The 19,399-nt window shown below is 39.7% G+C and overlaps 10 protein-coding genes across 10 annotated transcripts; 6 read left to right on the top strand and 4 right to left on the bottom strand.

Moving 5' to 3' along the window:
* Positions 1 to 476: 476 nt before the first annotated feature.
* On the top strand, positions 477 to 1,235 carry JH06_1793 (hypothetical protein; the record flags this gene model as incomplete). Its single annotated transcript, XM_014672180.1, has 5 exons — positions 477 to 501; positions 537 to 666; positions 695 to 822; positions 853 to 997; positions 1,028 to 1,235. The coding sequence occupies 5 exons, from the start codon at positions 477 to 479 to the stop codon at positions 1,233 to 1,235; spliced, it is 636 nt and encodes a 211-aa protein (XP_014527666.1).
* Positions 1,236 to 1,826: 591 nt separating this feature from the next.
* Positions 1,827 to 3,616, bottom strand: JH06_1792 (tRNA pseudouridine synthase; the record flags this gene model as incomplete). Its single annotated transcript, XM_014672179.1, has 9 exons — positions 1,827 to 1,966; positions 1,997 to 2,495; positions 2,528 to 2,591; positions 2,622 to 2,799; positions 2,830 to 2,917; positions 2,947 to 3,279; positions 3,310 to 3,386; positions 3,419 to 3,511; positions 3,544 to 3,616. 9 exons carry the CDS (start codon positions 3,614 to 3,616, stop codon positions 1,827 to 1,829), a joined length of 1,545 nt encoding a protein of 514 aa, XP_014527665.1.
* A 239-nt stretch (positions 3,617 to 3,855) lies between these two features.
* JH06_1791 (putative GTPase) lies at positions 3,856 to 4,691 on the top strand (the record flags this gene model as incomplete). The annotated part of the gene is made up of 8 exons (XM_014672178.1): positions 3,856 to 3,906; positions 3,941 to 4,034; positions 4,067 to 4,145; positions 4,176 to 4,248; positions 4,279 to 4,327; positions 4,358 to 4,416; positions 4,450 to 4,518; positions 4,548 to 4,691. 8 exons carry the CDS (start codon positions 3,856 to 3,858, stop codon positions 4,689 to 4,691), a joined length of 618 nt encoding a protein of 205 aa, XP_014527664.1.
* A 57-nt stretch (positions 4,692 to 4,748) lies between these two features.
* JH06_1790 (hypothetical protein) lies at positions 4,749 to 8,185 on the bottom strand (the record flags this gene model as incomplete). Its single annotated transcript, XM_014672177.1, has 10 exons — positions 4,749 to 5,309; positions 5,340 to 5,585; positions 5,617 to 6,195; positions 6,227 to 6,364; positions 6,395 to 6,814; positions 6,846 to 6,987; positions 7,018 to 7,550; positions 7,580 to 7,828; positions 7,863 to 7,961; positions 7,994 to 8,185. The coding sequence occupies 10 exons, from the start codon at positions 8,183 to 8,185 to the stop codon at positions 4,749 to 4,751; spliced, it is 3,159 nt and encodes a 1,052-aa protein (XP_014527663.1).
* A 162-nt stretch (positions 8,186 to 8,347) lies between these two features.
* On the top strand, positions 8,348 to 11,253 carry JH06_1789 (putative puromycin sensitive; the record flags this gene model as incomplete). The annotated part of the gene is made up of 11 exons (XM_014672176.1): positions 8,348 to 8,400; positions 8,430 to 8,556; positions 8,592 to 8,635; positions 8,666 to 8,999; positions 9,030 to 9,139; positions 9,170 to 9,245; positions 9,277 to 9,468; positions 9,499 to 9,914; positions 9,945 to 10,055; positions 10,085 to 10,594; positions 10,626 to 11,253. The coding sequence occupies 11 exons, from the start codon at positions 8,348 to 8,350 to the stop codon at positions 11,251 to 11,253; spliced, it is 2,601 nt and encodes an 866-aa protein (XP_014527662.1).
* A 41-nt stretch (positions 11,254 to 11,294) lies between these two features.
* Positions 11,295 to 12,359, bottom strand: JH06_1788 (hypothetical protein; the record flags this gene model as incomplete). Its single annotated transcript, XM_014672175.1, has 4 exons — positions 11,295 to 11,596; positions 11,627 to 11,837; positions 11,869 to 12,114; positions 12,150 to 12,359. 4 exons carry the CDS (start codon positions 12,357 to 12,359, stop codon positions 11,295 to 11,297), a joined length of 969 nt encoding a protein of 322 aa, XP_014527661.1.
* A 63-nt stretch (positions 12,360 to 12,422) lies between these two features.
* Positions 12,423 to 13,820, top strand: JH06_1787 (alcohol dehydrogenase; the record flags this gene model as incomplete). The annotated part of the gene is made up of 8 exons (XM_014672174.1): positions 12,423 to 12,863; positions 12,896 to 12,946; positions 12,977 to 13,127; positions 13,158 to 13,213; positions 13,244 to 13,429; positions 13,460 to 13,538; positions 13,567 to 13,705; positions 13,736 to 13,820. 8 exons carry the CDS (start codon positions 12,423 to 12,425, stop codon positions 13,818 to 13,820), a joined length of 1,188 nt encoding a protein of 395 aa, XP_014527660.1.
* A 26-nt stretch (positions 13,821 to 13,846) lies between these two features.
* Positions 13,847 to 14,146, top strand: JH06_1786 (hypothetical protein; the record flags this gene model as incomplete). The annotated part of the gene is made up of 4 exons (XM_014672173.1): positions 13,847 to 13,867; positions 13,901 to 13,948; positions 13,982 to 14,059; positions 14,090 to 14,146. The coding sequence occupies 4 exons, from the start codon at positions 13,847 to 13,849 to the stop codon at positions 14,144 to 14,146; spliced, it is 204 nt and encodes a 67-aa protein (XP_014527659.1).
* Positions 14,147 to 14,321: 175 nt separating this feature from the next.
* JH06_1785 (phosphatidylserine decarboxylase) lies at positions 14,322 to 15,992 on the top strand (the record flags this gene model as incomplete). The annotated part of the gene is made up of 8 exons (XM_014672172.1): positions 14,322 to 14,397; positions 14,435 to 14,479; positions 14,512 to 14,633; positions 14,666 to 14,736; positions 14,783 to 14,839; positions 14,868 to 15,000; positions 15,031 to 15,124; positions 15,154 to 15,992. 8 exons carry the CDS (start codon positions 14,322 to 14,324, stop codon positions 15,990 to 15,992), a joined length of 1,437 nt encoding a protein of 478 aa, XP_014527658.1.
* Positions 15,993 to 16,981: 989 nt separating this feature from the next.
* JH06_1784 (hypothetical protein) lies at positions 16,982 to 18,399 on the bottom strand (the record flags this gene model as incomplete). Its single annotated transcript, XM_014672171.1, has 5 exons — positions 16,982 to 17,038; positions 17,068 to 17,409; positions 17,440 to 17,783; positions 17,813 to 18,332; positions 18,364 to 18,399. 5 exons carry the CDS (start codon positions 18,397 to 18,399, stop codon positions 16,982 to 16,984), a joined length of 1,299 nt encoding a protein of 432 aa, XP_014527657.1.
* Between the last annotated feature and the right edge of the window lie 1,000 nt (positions 18,400 to 19,399).

The raw sequence follows: 19,399 nt of genomic DNA, 5'->3' as shown, positions 1-19,399 counted from the left end.
GAAATAACAATATTAGTTCCTAATTGAACATTTTCAACTTGTGACTGTGATCCTAGCATTGTCTACTGTTGAGAAAACCAACAATCACTCACCTCCGATCCAGGTGAACCCATTTGTGACCGACTTATACTCGGTGAAGCAGTTCTACATTCTCAGTTCCTTCTAGATTGTTGTCTACATTGAATTCAATAAACTATCTCCTAAATCGCCTCTTCCCACATCCACTGAAGCATGAACAGAAGAAGTTCCAACAAATGGAGTAGATCGATTCGAAGGAATGTCTTCCTGCGAATTGACATTAGGTGTTTCTAATCATAACTCCTTCAGCACGTTTGACTCACCTTGAACAACCCGACGAGTATCAGGATCCATTCGTTGCTATAGGTTCAAATGATATAGAAAAGAGGGACTCTTTTCGGAATCCAGAAAGAAGGAGATTCTCTTCATTTGTCATTTTCTCAAGCACGAAAAGGAAAATGGCGAAGACTCCATATTTGAATGGTATGATAGAAATAAGAGAACGTATTGATGTGTAGATGACCTGATTATTCGAAAGCGTCTTAATGAGCACGAGTCTGTAATCAATCCATCGATTCCTTCTGTTTCAATATGTTTAAATGACTGTTTGCGCTTCTTCAATGCTTACAATTCGGATTCTGGAAACAAGTAGAGATAAAACTGACTTGAAATGCAGAGAGATTAAACGATATAAGGCCCTCTCATCGTTGGATTTGATGCGTTTTCTAATGCAGCGGATTCCAGAGTTAAAGGAGTGTTTGGATACAGATCTCATCACATTTACGTCAATTATTAACGAATCTGGTTTGAATAATATATTCTTCTCATGGATAGATAGTCTAATACGATCGCTCAATGAAGAGAAACTACAGTTAGAGAAGGAAGTTCAGGCTTCACTACAAAAGCTAAAAGAGATGAATGAAATTGAACGACGTTCTATTGAAGTGAATGCTTTTCCAAAGAAAGAAGAACTTCAAACGTGATATTTCAGATTTCAATTAACTGATAGCGATATTGAAAAGACACATAATCACATCCTTCGCATTGAAACAGAAATATCTAAGTTAAGGAAAAAGATGGAAGAAGATAGTACAAAACTTCATTCCATCTTTGAAGCCTTTGTAAAGGTGAAAAACGAAATCCTGGGCATTCAAATACAAGAATCTCTAGATGAAGACGAACAAATGGAAGTGGAAGAATCTCATGTTTGTGAATAAACAGAAATAGTAATCATAAGAGAAGTGAATTACAACTCCACAGATTACGTTTCAAGATCCTAGTTAAGACAGAGAAACAGCTGTCTTTACAGTAGCATGATATAGTAACTTAGCTCGAACAGGTTGGTCAAACGCATTAGAGAAAATGTCTTGCGGATTTACACAACACCATGTCGGGCATGGAATAATAGCTCGAGGAGGCTCAAGAACCTCATCACTATAAATAGAACACATAGGTGAAGAATTTGAATCAGAAGATGCTTCTAATTCTGACGCAATCAGTTTAGCCATTTGTTGAAGCTTCTTGGCTCGCTTCACTACCATCAAGACAACCAAAAAGAACTACAATGGTATCGACGTCTCTGGGATTTTCTACATCTGTCACAGACAACACAGAAACCAGTTTTGGTTTGATTCAGATAGCAAGACAAAGCCTTTACAACAAAGCACTGTCTACATCTCCGTGTCTTTTCCTTGGAAACTGGAAGAGAAGCACGCATACAAGAATACAGAGAAACAAATAATGGGGAAACCGAGAAATGCCCAAAAACGGTTCAACGAGTTCCACTATTCATTCGTTCAACAAACAGACTACTGACGTGATTGTCCTAACTTCTCTTTAATCACATCCGGAATGAACTCATTCTTGTCCAAATCAACATTCTGATATCGGTTTTGCAGCTTAAGAAGCGAAGTATTGCCCATTGATCGAATCCGGTCCTCATACGATGCTACAAATCATAAATGGGATTATATCTCACGGGCTCTGGATCTTCGTTCTAAGGGTATATAGTTATAATTCATCAACTCCCTAAAATCACTCTTCTTCGGTGGGAGATCCTTCACACGATCTTCATACTCAGCATACACTCCATCAAGCATCTGTTGATAGCGAGCCATTGTTACCTCACAATCATATAGCTGACCCTCTCCATAGCCAATTAAATCTCTCAAGGCAGTTGGAGACAACGAATCATCAAAACAACACGGATTGCAATTATATTTACTTGTTTCGTTGCTATCCACAATTGGCTGGAAAAGAGGATGAGAATGAATGATATCATAATAACGTTTCGAACGAGAATCCTTTGCATTGTCTCCTGGATTGAACACACAATCGTACAATATAAGAGGCTCTGGATCAGCCATCAGATATTGTGGTTTCTGAGGAGATTTCGTCACATCAAGTAAATCAGGAATCACCGAAAGATCCTCTTTTTTGCTTCCTACGAGAAATAGAATACTCATAATACATCGAATCTACATTTCTGAATACATACTTTCATTCCTACTTGATGCCAGAGAAAGGCCCGTCCAATAATCTCCACAGCCATCACATCATGACTATTGTCAACACTAAACATTACTAAATTCTCTATTGTCTACCCTTTCTTCACAAGGACCACATCACCCTGAAAGATGGTTCTTGTGAAATCACATACATTTACGGCATCAATACGACAGAAATTACGGAAATCATGCTCTCCTTCTAACAATTTCACAGCTTGTCGAAGAATGTCCACATCATATTCTCGACGCAAGAAATAATATCGATAGACACGTCCTACACATCAACATCCCTCAGTATATCTACCACAACATGAGAAACGAGCGCTGAAATCACGATCCACTGGACACCATCCAGTAACCCGAATATTCGGAGGAAGAACCTTATTGAGAACCTATAATTGATATGATGTGCCAGAACTACAGCCGGGTAATCAAACTCAACAGCAGGTTTCGTCTGGAGTTTCTCCTCAGGAGGGTTGTAGATAATGGTAGGATCATATTCATCCGCAAATTCGACTCCGGAACGCAGATTCGATCGAAGGTATAAAGAGATCACTTGATTGAATGCACTCACGCCAGCATCCGTTCGTCCACATCGATGATATCGACACTTTGTGATATCGTCAATCAGGTTCACACGTTTTAAAGCAGCGAAAATGGAAGTCTCAATCGAATTGTCATCAGCCATTCCTTCTAATAGAGAGCAACTGTCATGTTGTGCAAATCCTCCCATTTTGGACCCATCGTAGAAGATCTATTCTCACAGCAAACCACCAAAACCCACTCGAAGGGCAATATGTCGCCTTCGATACTTTGTGATATCAAATACTCTCTGTTTTTTGGATTCTTTAGAAACTTTCTCTAAAAATAACCGACATCGCAGTAGAAACAACCATTTCCATCCCTTTTTATCTGTTCATATTTAAAATTCTCAATTCCATCCAATCCTTCAGGTATGATCTTCTTTACTGCAGCATCAAACTCTTCTGCGAATGATGCCTTTTCTTCAACAAAATACCTTTTGGAACTAGAGAACGAAGCTCTGCAATCACTTTTACAAGAGAACCCTTAAACACCTTGGAGAGATCCATTCCTTATGCGATTTCAAACAAAAGCTATGTTAACAAATGGACTCCGATAGCAAAGAAGAATGAATTCTGTTGTTCAAAAACGTGACTCCTTTCGAACATTCTATCGATTTCACTAACAGTGTATTGTCGAAGGACTTCCTATTAAAACAAATAAACCATTGTGTCTCCAGTAACAACAACAGATAACCGTGATTGTGTTTCAATTTGCATTATTCTCTCATTCTTACTTGTCTTCGGAAATGTCTTTGGCTCAAGATATGAATGGAACTCAACTCTTCAAATATAAGATTGTAGACTGTTTTTCATGAAGTATTCTGATTCTAGGTTCTTCTAGGAGAAACAGCTGTTGGAAAGTCAAGTATTGTCCAAAGATATGTTAGAGACCAATTCTTGGAGAATCAAGAGAGTACTATCGGTGGTACGGGCTTCTTTGTTATACTAAAGGAATAGCTGCCTTTCTGAGTCAGACGATTAAGATCGACAATGATATTGTAAAATTTGATATTTGGGATACTGCAGGTCAGGAACGGTAGATGATTTCGTTTGAATTGATCTGTAGTTATCATTCTCTTGCTCCAATGTACTACAGAGGTGCAAAGGGTGCGATTGTGATTTATGACATCACCAGTCGAGTAAGTTTCATCACTGTTGTTCATTGTTAGGTCACCTTTGCTCGTGCAAAGGATTGGGTTACAGAACTCAAGCAAAACTGTAAGAATATTGGATTGAATTTATCTGTAGCCAACAATCCGGAGCTGGTCATTGCTTTGGCTGGCAATAAGTGTGATCTTGTAGAGAATGTAGATTATTTGAGAAGTTTAATTGACAAATAGAGGGAAGTACCGAAAGAGCTTGCTGAGGAATATGCAAAAGAAGCAAATATTATCTTTTTTGAAGTATCTGTAGGAATATCGATTGGAATTGAGGATAGGCGAAAACCAAAGAGAACATTGATCTAGTATTCGAGACGATAGCTCGACATTTACCAAGAACTCATGCACCTCCTCCAAATGTTCCTACTACTCCCATAGTCACGCCTCAGCCACCTACAGAACAAAAAGGATGTTGCAAGTAATATGTATATGTTGAATGTTTCTTTGAATAACTACTTGAGCAACAAACATTCTCACAATCATTCTTCCTTTACCTCTTCTCCTCCTTCTGCAAACATACTTTGAATTGCTTCCTTCAACTCCTTGAATTTTTGCTTACTCAACTTCTTGGCCATTGCAAAGTTCAATATAGAATCAATCACATCTGTTCCATAATCATTATGATGCTTCTCCACCCATGCAATCACATCCGAAGGCTCATCCAACTTACAACATGTCACATAGTCCAACACATACTTCAAGTCCTTAGCATCGTCTGCTGGCTGAATGTCACAGAGACTAGTTGCATAGTTGTATATTGCTGTTGTATCCATTGCCATCTGCTCTCTACCCTCTTGTGAGCACTTCTTAACAGCAATATAAGACAAGAGAAGCTCTTCCAATATACAACCCATCAGCACACGCCAGAACCGAGAGACACATAACACAGTTAGACGACCTTCTGTGAGAGCTGTGTTCAATACGTCCCATGTCTCCTTCAAGTCATCCTCAATCATAGTGATATAATCACTATCACGATTCTTCGCTGTACGAATATCCCATTTCTGTTTGATGATCAGTGGTTTATATTCATCAAGACGCTAATGATGATTGGAAACAACAATTCATACTTGAAGGATGTTGTGAGAAGAACAGCGATAGAACATCTTACACAAGTCTTGTGTGATCTCAGGTAACTCTGATATGTATTGCTTCACACGATCACTTGAGACCATCGGAGAGAGAGCCTTCACCCGATCATGAATGGCATCGAACAATGCCGAGAACAAACGAGTACTCTCTGCTGCCACCACACGACGGATCTCTCGATTCTCTTCCAACAGAGAAGGATCGACTGTTAGAATTGGTTGTGGAAGCTAGAGTTTACGAGAATGGTATAAAACTTACTTCATGATCCTCATTATCATCTCGTTCTTGAGATAAAGGCGTTAATTTCTCAACTAATTCTGTCACACTTTCTTGTTCCTCATTCTCTTCAATTTCTTTAGGGAATAAGATATGCTGACATTGACGAATGAATGGTACAATATATGGATAGATTTCACTTCCATCCGTGACAACAAACAAAGTATTCAATAGTGCTTCAGGAGCAAACAAAGTAGTTACTCCATATACATAGTAATCAACCAGATTCAATAATTCTGCAAACACTAAGTCTGCACATAATGGAAGATGAAGCATCAAATCCATATATTTGCTAACACTTTTGATAAACGCATTAATCCCAACTCCTGTTAGAATCAGAGCATTATCTATACTGTTCTTCACTTCAGGATATCGTCCCACAACCAATTGTAACTTCTTCCCTTCTTCAAAGCAGTTACCGTCATGTTTCCAATTCATAAACACAGACTCCACATTACTTGAACTACTCCACAAAAACATATTCTCTTCTTCAGGAATTGAGAGCGTACTCTGAAGCAATCCTGGGAAACCATTCATTTCAGCAAGCTTCATTGGGAATGGCTAAAAATGATTTGATTTCTGGAATTCCTACTTGCCACATTTCTGTCTCTAATGAATTCTTTAAGACTTCCAGTGTATTACTGTGGATGTGCTCAATATATTTGCATTGCTTAGCTGCCAACTTGCTCTTCAATTCCTCTGAAGTACTTCCACAGAATACTTCACCAAGCTATGTATAAGAGATGTTCAGTGATCAGACTTTCATGAAATACATGCAAAGATCATTCACAAGGATTTGTTTCACGAGATGAGTGTTACTATTATCAAGCTTGCTACAGTTGATGAAGTCATTAACGAGTCTCTGTGAATGCTGCCAAATAGACTTAAGATCAATCAACTTATTCATCCTTACACGACGTGATACACGCAATTGACGACGAACCATCAAGAGAGTAGTACCAGAAACACCCTCTTTATCTGCCATTGCAAAAGAAGTCAAGTCTTTCTCATTCTCCTTTCCAATTTCTTCTTCTTCATTCTCCATGACATTCTTCTGATGCAACTGATCCAAGTCATAACTCTCTTCTTCAAAAGGCTTGCGATGCCATTGACAAATCAAGTAGAAACTATGAAGAACTTCGAGAACACTCTCCATCACAACACGTAGACTCTTCGGATACTATTACTCACAAATCGTTCCAATCTCTCACTTCAGGATACTTCAAGGAGGTACATAACTGTGTGAATCCCATTTGCTGAACCAGATCACGAGGTAGAGCCATCTCTTTGCGTTGCATCAGGAATTCTTTCAGAACAGCTTCACTCTTCTCCGTGATCAGACCACAAGCACATCTATCAATCAATTCTTCCTGTTATTCTCACTTCTGAAGGACATCAACATAACTATCACGCTTTGCAGGTTTCTTGGCTGGAAGTAATTTCAACGAACTTGCACTGGATGACTTTCCTTGAGCCGAGCCACCGTCTTTGCCAACCAAACTCCGATTACTAGCACTCTCTGCTAATGCTTGTTTCTTAAGTTTCTGAGCTTGCATAGCAGTGAGATGAGCATCTAAAACACTGTATGTACGGAAGACGTTGCTATAGATGAAGGGATCAAATTCGATGAGTTGTTCACGAATATTCTGAACCAATTTCTCCTTCAGCTGAGGCCATAAATCTTCAATTCGAGCACGCATAGAATCCAGACATGTATACTGCATCAATGCCTCTGACATGATCATAGATTCCAACTCGGAAGCGATCTCTACACCTTTGATGATATCTCCACCTTCAATGACCTTATGAAGTGTGGATTCCACTTGAGACAAGGCCTGAATTGATTCAATGATACTCTGGACTTGACGAAGACGAATCTCACGACGTCTCTGATGAGCAACAGATAATCCAGGGTACTGTGAAGGCATCACAACACATTCATAACAAAGGATATGATTGTAATCTGTTTCTTGGAAGCTTCCAGCATTCGACGAGTGTTCTGTACGAAAATATCAGAACGACTCAGATCCAAATCAATCTCCTGAATGAGCTTAATGCCTGTCAAGAAATCATTGTAATTGGCAGAAACAGCACGATTGAGATGGTCATCGACAATTTCCATTTGAGATTTCAACAGACCTTCCGTTTTAATCATCCAAAACTCGTTCATGTCTTCATCATTTGGATAATCTTTCTAAACCAATTATAAACCAAAGTATATCTATTACAATGACTTCAGGGACAGGATCAAAGTTTTCCTCCATTCGTGCAGGATCTAGCTGGACACTAAGCACTTGCTCATCCATCTCCTGCTGCGCTTTCAAAGCCTATATCTTAATCACTCAAATCTGCGCCATACGTCCGTTCGCTTCTTCCGTTGTTCTCGAGTGAAATCTGTTGTGTTCAATTCATCTGGAAGGATTGTTTCACGTCTGATCACTCCACAGAGAGGAGTTTCCTTCTCCTGAGGAGGAGGAGCCGTCATCTTTGGCAATCCAAGATTTTCAAACTTGGTCAGATTGGCTCCAGCTTTACGTAGTCTTTCAAACATTAGTTTGTCGAAATACCAACGATTTACGCTGTTTTCCTATTCATGTTTTGTGATGTTCAGTGAACTATACATTTCAAGCCTTCCCATCCTATAGTTTTTTCAAGGCGGGAAGAACGGTTTTTCGATTCTTTTGACAATGATTCTATTTGTCAAAAGAAAAGTATGGAAGCTGCTATTGAAGAAGTGAGATTACCTAAGAATGTTGTACCTGTGAAGTAGGCAATGAGTTCATTGTGAACCTTAGGTATGCACTTCACTATGAAGATATTGATTTAACGAAATGGACGTTCTCTGGATATGTTGACATTGAGCTAAATGTCAAGGAAGAAACTGATTTTGTTATGCTCAATGCGAAGGAACTCGCAATTCACGTACGATACGTCTCCTAGTTTTGTTATTCATGTAGTCTGCATCTCTAACTGTAGCGGACGTGGAAACAAAGATTGACCAGTATGGACATAAAGGACGATTTAGCTCTAGAATTCTTGTTCTCAAGAAACAACAACGTGTGGTCTTTAAGCTGGATCATCCTCTGAAACAAGGGACTGCCATGCTTCATGTTGTTTTCAGTGGAATCCTCAATGACTACATGCAAGGTTTCTACCGTAGCAAGTACTCTGTGGATGGAGTTGAAAAGTACATGGCCACAACTCAATTCGAGTCAACAGATGCTAGAATGGCCTTCCCTTGTTGGGATGAACCTGCTTTAAAGGCTCGTTTCCGAGTATGGCTAACAACTCCAGTTGGTTACACTGCTGTGAGTAATATGCCTGTGGTTAAGAAATTGACTGTTAACGATCATGGGATGAAGAATGTATTTCATCCTATTCCTTTTTCACTCTAGATCTTTGAATTTGACGAAACTCCCATCATGTCCACATACCTTCTTGCTTTTGTTGTTGGTGAATTTGATATGATCAGTGGTTTCAGCAAGAATGGAGTTCAGGTGAACTGGTTCGAGTAAGACACATTTCTAATCTCTAGTTATACTCCTCTAGGTAAGAGTGAATGGGGTAACTTTGCTCTGCAAGTGGGTCTTCATGCTATTGCTTTCTATGCAGTATAAACAAATGGAGTGTGATAATGCAAAGGACTTCTTCCATATTCCTTATCCACTGAAGAAACTGGATTTGCTTCCAATTCCAGATTTTGCTGCTGGGGCTATGGAGAACTGGGGTTGTGTGACATTCCGCGAAGTTGATGTTCTGATTGATGAGAAGACGGCGAGTATTGCCAACAAAAAGAGAGTTTCTCTTGTGGTCTCTCACGAGATTGCTCATATGGTAAGTCAAATGGATACACTTCAGAAGTAGTGGTTTGGAGACTTGGTGACAATGGAGTGGTGGACTCATTTGTGGTTGAATGAAGGCTTTGCTTCATACATGGAATATGTGTGTGTTGATGATCTGTTCCCTCAATGGAACATGTTCACCGAGTTTTACAGTGATAGTTTCTGCACTGCATTCTATGATGACTCATTCACTTCTACTCATCCTATTGAAGTACCTGTCAAGTATCCTGAAGAGATTGATCAGATATTTGATGGAATAAGCTACAACAAGGGTTCTTCAGTCATTCATATGCTTGTCAGTTTCATTGGAAAAGAAGCTTTCAGAAAAGGAATGCAAATATACTTGAATCGTCACAAGTATTCGAATACTTGCACAGAAGATCTATGGAGAGCTTTGAGTGAAGGAAGTGGATTTGACTGTGAAGCCATTATGAAGAAGTTTTTATGGAATTTCTGATTCATATGTAGTTGGACCCAAGAACCTGGATATCCTTTGCTCGTACTCGATGAGAAGGATGGTCGTATCGAGTCACATCAACAAGTCTTTTTCAGTAACCCAGCAGAACCTGTGAAGGAAAGGTAGAACTGAGATCGAGAATTGATTGTAGTGAGTGGAAGATTCCGTTGGCTATTGTTACTCCTTCAGGAGTACAACAGGTGTTATATGAGAATGAGAAGAAGGAAGAATTTGATACATTGATCGCTCGATTGATGAAGGAAAATAAGTGGTTGAAGATCAATCAGTATACTCTCTGTCTTGTTCAGTATCCTGCTTCAATGCTTTCAGCTTTGAAACAGGCTGTTGCTGATCAAGAAATCTCTTCATTAGATCGAATTCAACTTCTTCTGGATATGAAACGCCTGTGTAACGCCCAGAGAGTGAAACCATCGGATCTTCTTTCATTTATGGAGGCTTATAAACAGGAGAATGATTGGTCTGTGCTTGAATTTGAAGTATCATTACTGAATTCGCTCTATGAAGATGTTGATGAGTCTCTAAAAGTACCTTATCAAGAATACACTCGTCAGTTGTTGTATCATGGATATGAAGTGTGTGGTTGGGATCCAATTGAAGGTGAGAATGTTTATGAGACTTCAGCACGTCCTTTGATTCTTGGGTGAGAGATGGGGATTGGATTTATGGACTAGAGCGTTGTGTACTATTTGTGAGGATGAGACTGTACGTGCAGAAGCACTTCGTCGATTTAATGAACTAATGAAGCACAACGACGAAACGGTCTGCCATACTGAGATCCGTTTGTTGTGTATGCGTGAAGGTGTAAAGGAAGGAGACGAATTGACTGTATCTCGAACAATCAGTCAGCTGATGGAGAAGTACGAGACGACAACAGGTGCTGAGAAGCGACGTATTATAGCAGCAGTAGGTCAGGCCCGTTTCCCGAATCTGGTACGTCGTATTTTAGGTTTCACTCTGGATGGAACAGTTCGTAAGCAGGATACGTATACATGCTTTGCTAGTGTTGTACGCAATCGTCAATATCATAAGATGTGTTGGGAATACTTAGCGGAGAATTTGGGCAAGTTGAAGGACAGTCTGAGAGGTTCTTTCAATATGCTTGGCTATTTCGTTGAGGCAGGTGGTTCTGTGTTGGATACTCCTTCAGAATTAACTGAATTCCAAGCATTCTTTGCGAAGGAAGAGAACAATCTGAAAGAAGTATCTCAGTCAATCAGTATCGCTGAGCAGAATATTCTAATGAATATCTCGAAGAAGCAATTCATGTCAAAGTACCTGAAAGAGTACTTTACTAACTAAGGTGATTGTTTCTTTCACAAACACTTCACTAAACAACAAGATTATTCCTTCTTCTCTTTATGAAGTCGTTCCTTTCGAAGAATCTTTAATGCTTTGATCTTCCTCAACTGCATCTTATCTACCTCTTGTCTTGTCATATGCATACGACCCAACTTCTCACCAAACACATTATGAGAAACATTCTTTACCTTCACTGCCTTGACTCCATGAGGTACACGCAGACTCTGTTTCTTTAGATCGGTTACATTCTCATGGATACGTCGAATCTCCAAATCCAACGAAGGACCCATCAATTCCAAATCCACTCGAGGAACCACTCCTCCGACTCGCTTGTAGTTTGTAGCTAGAGTTCATTTTACTTGTGCAATTGTACCATAAACACGGAAGTAGATTCGAGGTTTCTCATCAGTCTCACTTCCAACTGCAGTCACACTAATGACGTGACTGAGACCTGCAAGATTTATTGATTCCACTTCCTGACCTCGGAAGAAATCCAGAAGAAGATTCTTCGCTAAGATGTGCTTCTCCGAATATTGCCATAAATCGCTCTGGAAGAGGAACATAGGCTTCTGGCCAACTTGGCTCTATTTCTCAGTGCGTAACCCAAAAACCCACCTTCAATGACTTGAAGGAGTCTGTTGATTTGTAATCAAGAACACCAAACTCGACCATGTCTAAAAGTTGGTAGTTGAACAAACGTCCCATGATGAGATTCTGAGGTCGCTTCTTGGAGTGGCTTCCCACCAGAAACAAACTGCAGTCATTCTTCTGTGAGAAAAACTCAAGCGTATTGACATCGTCAAAGGGACGAATGTTGTTCTTTTTCGACAATAGTTTGCAAAAGGGCTTTTTCAATCGGAGCTAATCACATTATCACCAACAAAGGTTCATCTTACCAAATCTCGCATCACATCCATCACCTTCTGACTGGCTGTGGTTGAACGAATGAACATCGCTCCCTTTGGATTCTCAATCAATTTGGGCTCCATGTTCTTCAAGGCACGGCGAACATATCCCTTTTGCTTCTTATGCTTGATGGCAGGTTGGTCATCTTTATTACCTCTCACCTTCTTGGATTTGATCTCTCCTTTCTTCTGAATCACCATGAAAAATTTCACCCTTGAATACAAAAGAAATGTGTTGATTATTCAAATACACCTTCGATTGTCATGTTGTCTGGGATGAAAAACTTCAACTACGCGAATATTACGCGTATTGTTTTTGGTAAGGGTCAAATCGCCAAGTTACCTTCGTTGATTCCTAAAGACAAGAAAGTTCTTGTTGTCTATGGTGGAGGGAGCATTAAACGAAATGGAGTTTACAACCAAGTTATGGATGCATTGAAAGGATACTCCGTTAATGAATTCGGCGGAATCGAAGCAAATCCAGATTTTGATACAGCTGTAAAGGCTACCGATATTGTCAAGTCTATGGGTGTTGATAATACATTCCTTCTTGCTGTGGGTGGTGGTTCTGTTGCTGATGCAACTAAATTCATTGCTGCTGCTTCAAAGTATACGGAGACACCGGATCCATGGAATATGGTTCTGTCAGGAGGAAAGGGAATTCAATCGGCTGTTCCTCTTGGCTGTGTGATGACTCTTCCTGCTGTATATCGTTTAACTTGCTGTTTTATATGTAGACGGGATCTGAAAGCAATAATGGTGCTGTTCTGTCTCGTCGGAAGCTAAATGTTATATTTGTTTTTGGACCTAATGTATAGATGAAGTGTGCTTTTAATTCTTCTCATGTATTCCCTCAATTCTCCATTCTTGATCCTGAAACCACCATGTCTCTTCCAACCCGTCAAACAGCAAACGGTGTTGTAGATTCATTTGTCCATGTCTGTGAACAGTATCTTACCGTGTGCATGCGTAATCTCCATTCATGTGATTGATGAATAGATGCGGATGTTCAGGATCGTTATTCAGAGGCTTTACTTCAAGTTCTTATTGATAATGTTTGTTTCGTTGTTTTTACTCACTGGTAGGGAAAGCTGGTGATGTCAAATCCACACAGTTATATTGCTAGGAGTAATGTGATGTGGGCAGCAACTCAGGCACTGAATAAATGGATTGCTCAAGGTGTGATTCAAGATTGGGCAACACACATGATCGGACATGAATTGACAGCATATCTTGGAATGGATCATGCTTGTACGCTTGCTTGTATTCAAGTAGAAATGGATATTCTATCTCATGGGTAGCCTCGTGTACTTCGCTTCCAATTTGATGCGAAGATGCAGAAACTAGCTCAGATGGGACATCGTGTGTTTGGACTCGAAGGTACATATACCTGAATTGTTTGATGTAGTTGGAAATATTCCTCAGATGGCCATGCGAACAATTGAGCTGATTGAAGAGTTTTATGAGAATACGATGGCTACACCAACTCACATTTGTCAGTATAAGGTCAGTGACGATAAAAAGTGGATTGAGGATGTGGTGAAGAAGTACTGATTAGGAGGAGCCATGATCCATAGATTTACTGATAAGAAGATCGTCCTTGGAGAAAATAAGCGAATTACACCGGAAGTGGTGGGTCGGATCATTGAGGACAGTTACTAATCTCTCTATTTTCATCCTTTTTGTTGATGAATAACGATAACGACTCTGTGGGGTGTTTGAAGTGCAGTTTTGACGAATAGATCCTCATCATTCAGGAGTTGGCTCAAATGGCCTCATCTTTACGAGATGTATTTGAAATCCACTTAGAACTTGATTTTTAGATGAACGAGATTATTCAAAAGATGAATGCTCGTATTAGTGAGTTGAACCAGAGTATGCGTAGATTGGAGCATTGCTTCGTATGTTGAATCAAATTTAGTATAATATAGGGTGTTCTCACATTGCCTTTCCAGTCATCTGTATATGAACAGAACGTACATGGTTAGTATCTAGCCTAATGTCTCTAGATTCACAAAGATGATCCAAACAAGACCTAGAGTATCCGTTTGATTCGTTCATTGGAGTTTGATATCGAAAAACCAATTCTCTTAGTATTGTTAAAACAATAGTATTTCTTGTGAGTGTTTGTTGATCATTTGGTTTCTTGGCTTATTCAGAAACATGTTTTCTGTCTCGAATTCTGTGAGACTTACCTCAAAGAGGATTTCCTCTCTTCGGTCGTTTGCTACAGTCAAGAGTATGACTATTCTCTCTTACTTTTTGATTCTTTGTAGATACCAAGCCATTTTATCGCAAATTGATTAATCCAACCACTGTTGGTAGGTAATCCAGGTTGATCTGTCATTTTAAGGTCTTGCAGCTGTGGGAGGTTTGCTATGGTATGGATATGCATTTCCATACGATAAGGAAGCGTATATTCAGTCTTTAAACAATCCTACGGCTTATGAGTTAGAAACCCTTACTCCTAAGCAGGTTTGTTTTATCATGATGTCTATTATTCATAGGTTGCAGCACATACATTTCTATTGAATCGTACCGGAAGCCGACTTATAGGGAAAGTGATGAATATTCGGTTGTATGTGAATAAGTTGGTTTGTTCCTTTTAGACCTGTGAGTTGGAGAAAGCCCGTTTATTCATATGTCTCTCGTGTGGTGGGAATTGATGTTTCTGAATTTCAGTATCCTTTGTCATGAATTCTCATCTAGGGGAGCCTTCGAAGACTATCCAACTCCTAATTCATTCTTTACTCGTGACCTGCGTCCCAGTTCCCGTCCTATTTTCCAGAATCCCAAAACTATTGTATCTCCAGTGGATGGAACCATTAGTATTATGGATGAGGTAGATGTTTGGTAATGAGATAACATGTAGCATTTTGGAGGTGACAAAAATATTCAGCTGCACCAAGTTAAGGGAGTCACATATTCATTGCGAGAATTTTTAGGATCCCATCCTTCTCTTGATAGTTAGCATTCTCCTTTTGTCTTATTGTAGACTCCTCCAACAATCTCTACAGTATTGTAATCTATCTTTCTCCATCAAACTATCATCACATTCACAGTCCTGTCGGGTTTAATGTGACTGATCGAGTGCATGTCCCTGGAAAATTGCTTCCTGTGAAGGAATCATATGCAACTAAGGTCAAAGGACTCTTTACACTGAATGAGAGGGTTGTTTTGTCAGGCACTTGGAAAGAAGGATTCTTCGCTCTCGGAATGGTTGGTGCTTATAATGTTGGCAGCATCAAATTGAGCAATCTCTCAGACCCGATTGTGACAAACCAGCCTCATGAGCTCATCTACTCCAATCATCATCATCACAAGCATTATGATTCAATATGGCCAGCTTCTGTTGGTGAACGTGTGGGTACGTTTGCTCTGGGTTCGACAGTGGTGATGGCATTTGAGGCCCCTCGCATTCATTGGTTGGTTGAACCAGGTGAGAAGGTGAAGATGGGTCAACCGATTGGATATGTGGGTGATGAAGAGGATGTCGAGATGATACGAAATGAGTATGAGGAGCTGAAGAAGAGAATGATGGAACTTGATCAGTTGGATCAGGATAAGAGTGAAGTAGAAGTTGCTGTGGACGAGAAGGATGAATTTGAATATGAAAAGGAGAGTGGGATTGATGAAGTCAGTGATGACAAGGAGATTAACGAAATAATGGAACCAGTAGAGATTACATCAGAAGAGGTATCTATAACTGCACCTGTTGGTATGGTGAACCTTGAACCCGATTTCTCGGAACAAGTAACAGAAGAAACTGTGAAGGAGAGAGTTGTTGATAAATGGGGAGTAACGAGAGGAAGAAAGGAGGATGATTTCTGGTAATCATTGTTTGTTCTCTTTCCTATTTTGATGACAGACGATCAGAAGACTTCTCCTAGCAATACTGAAAACAACAATGGTATTCCTATTCCACAGACTGACAAGAAAACTATTGAACAGATTCTGTTTCCATATAGTTGTATCACGTCGTATTCTAGTTACTTTTAGAATATCCAGATACAGCATCTACTTTCAACTGGCAACAATCGATTGAAGAATACAACCCTAAACCCGTGAATCAACACTTCTCGTATCCAAAAACAGGTACGTATACTATTCTGGATGAATGGAAGGAGGTCGACTTGGCAATTGTTATCTTCTCTGGGGAAACGAATTGAAACATGACTACTTTCCATTCGTAGCAATTGTAGGACCTGATTGGAAGTTCATGCCTGTGACTCTTCTTGTTCCGTTTATCTTGTTCTGTGGATCTCTTGGCTCGATGTATTTCTATCATGCATGGAAACAATGGGGTGTGATTGTAAGTCTGGTCATTTTTGTTATCTCCGAACTATGTATTCTTATGACCACGATGAGTAATCCTGGGATCGTTTTCCGAGGAACCCAAGATATTGATGAGAAGAGCAAATGTCGCTGCTGTACATCCTGTTATTGCTTGGTTAATGATTAGTGGAGTGTCACTTTAGTCGCAGCTGCTTCCAGGTCCATCATTGCTTCGATTGTGGTGTTTGCTGTTATCAACTGGATCATCACTGTATGTGGATGGGAAAGTGTATTGGACGAAATACACTTCCATTTTTCAAACTCTCTTTATTTTGTATTGTTGTCTCTTTTCTTTCTTCTACGATAATCCCTCTGTTTCCATGATGATAAAATGAGTTATGCGTTATCCACGACTGTAGTGAGAATCTTTGAGTATTGTTTGTTTTCGATCTTATTCCTGTCCTTATAATTGGAAAGATCGTAATTGCCTGTTCCATAAATAGTCTCAAGTGTTATCTTGGAACAAACATAAGAAAACATGAAAATGGTTACTTCGCAGGACGTTTAGACCCCATTACGGCGCTATCACCTGTATTTCGACAATCCTATCATGAAGCCCTATCTTAATACTTACTTGACATCTACAATTCTGGCCACAAGGAATTCCAGATTGATAACACTCACAATACTTCTTTAGACAGCCAGTTTTACGACAGTTACAACCTTTGAGATTGATCCGATTCAATTGAGCATCAGCAACAACACGTGGTTTAAATGCATTCGTATTCCGTGATAAAAGAAGCTGTTTTGCTTCTTCCCGTTCTTTCTGATGGGCCTGATGATCACATTCTCTCTTCAAATGTACTGGATTGTTTAAGCACGAGGTACAATTACACCCATTACAATACATATCAGCAGAGAAACACTCACAATACAATTTCAGACATCGTGATTTCTTGCAATTGCAAGGATGTGCCTGTATTTCACTCTTTTCATCCATCCCTACTGCAATAGTCACAGGAAAATACTGAGATTCACCCTCCTCTGTTACCTTTGATGAGGGATCTGGAGTAGCAGAATGCTCTCCAGCTGAAGTTGAGACACCTGATAATGAGTTACTGAGTTCAGTCCCACTTCGCTTCAATGATTTCTTCACGATCGAATCTGATTGATTATGAGTTTTTCGTGTGTGATCTGTACGGTAACGAGAAGACTGCCGAGAAGAAAGAGAACGATGAGAATGATTCGAACTCTCTGATCTGGAAGAAATCAGCAATTCCTCTTCTTCAATCGATTCTTCTTCGTAGTTCTCACTAAAACTATCGTCCGTATCCCGACGTGGACGTGTTTCTACCATTCATACAGATTATTTCTTCTACCCTTAGGAGAGTCTTTTACGGTCGTCTCAGGTTCTGTATTGGTTGTATCTGCTCCTTCTTCATGTTCTGAACTGAATCGATACATCGTATAATGAGCCTTCTTTTGAGATTCGTCTGACAATTCTAGCTTGGGAGGTTGTAGCCATCGCATCTGTGTATCAAGACTCATACTATCGAAATCGATGTCACTATCCACAGGAGGGGTTTGGAGGAAAAGAGGAACTGATAAAATCGAATCGTCTGTATGGTTTGTGAAGCTACACATTACCAAAGAAATCGAATTCAACAGAGGACGTTCGATGCGAGAAGATGCAATTGGTGAATAATAGTATTTATCGAATAAAGGTTGATTAGCACCTGAGGAGAGACGAGGAGTATGAGGATCAGGCAAAGGACGTGAATAAGAGTCACCTTCCATCATTGACCGATCACTTGTATTGGATGTCGAAGGAGGGAACAATACATCAGGTTGTTGTTCATGACTAATTCGATAACCAGCACGTGAGTTATTTATTGAAACCTATACAGAATGGATAAATAAAATGGTATACGTCATGAAACACAAACGGAGATCGGGAACAATCCATATCTGTAGGAGAGTGCTTCAAAGGCGGAGAAAGTGTTAATGGATATGACAGCCGAGGGGTAGCACCTGTGCGCAGGGAATCCGAAACAAAAAAAGGCGAATCTTGCTCTCTAAGAGTGATTTGGAACTAGTTCTCTTACTGAAATTTCTCAATTCCACTAATATAGCGATCCGAAAACATAGAATTCGGAGCAGGATCCAAAATGTCACGTTCACGTAAAAAAGTGGACCTTGGAGTTGTTGGATTCTCGCTCCGTTCCTTCGTCATTACATTCATCAAATACTAAGTTACGATCACTGTTTGCTCCGGAAGAGTTGAAACATCCATGTTTAGACTGTTCTCTGTTGAGGGAGCTTCATCCTTCGATTCTGACTCATCCATGTCTGATACCGGCATTGCACAAGGGATAAACCCCTCAAAATGGACTTGGTTATCAACCAAAATCTTGGGACGTAAGGATTTGTGAATTCCCGTGATTCATGACATTTCTTTAGATTGCTGTCTCTACTCTTCAGATCCGGATATCGGACGAAAATTAGATGTAGAACATGAAGTAATGAAGATTTTGATGGATGCAGTGAAGTGATGATATCTTTCAGATTTGAGGTCAGAAATGGAGAGTCAACCAAAAACCATTTGATACTCAAAATCCAAAGAATTGTCATATGTTTGATAAGCGAACATGACAACTGATATTAACGCTATTCTTGATCGGTTATCATATGTTCATGCTTGTTATTCGGATCCAGACTGTCTTGTTTTTGAGATGATGAAGTTGTCTCCAGAAAGCATTGATTGTCTATTCCCAACAGAAAAACAACCTATGTACATGTATATGGAGTTTCTGAAGGATAGTTTGTCATCCCTGTTTGATACTGTGTCTTCTCTTGGCCAGTTCCCATTTAGTGAAAGCCCATTTAGTCGAATCAATTTTTTGCAACAGTTGTTGTATGAAGCGGATTATGATTCTTATCCAGTATCTGCTCAACGGTTGTATGAA

This window comes from Blastocystis sp. subtype 4 (genome assembly GCF_000743755.1).
Source record: "Blastocystis sp. subtype 4 strain WR1 chromosome Unknown seqid_0109, whole genome shotgun sequence".
NCBI lineage: Eukaryota > Bigyra > Opalinata > Blastocystidae > Blastocystis > Blastocystis sp. subtype 4.
This window is presented reverse-complemented; position numbering and strand designations above follow the sequence as displayed.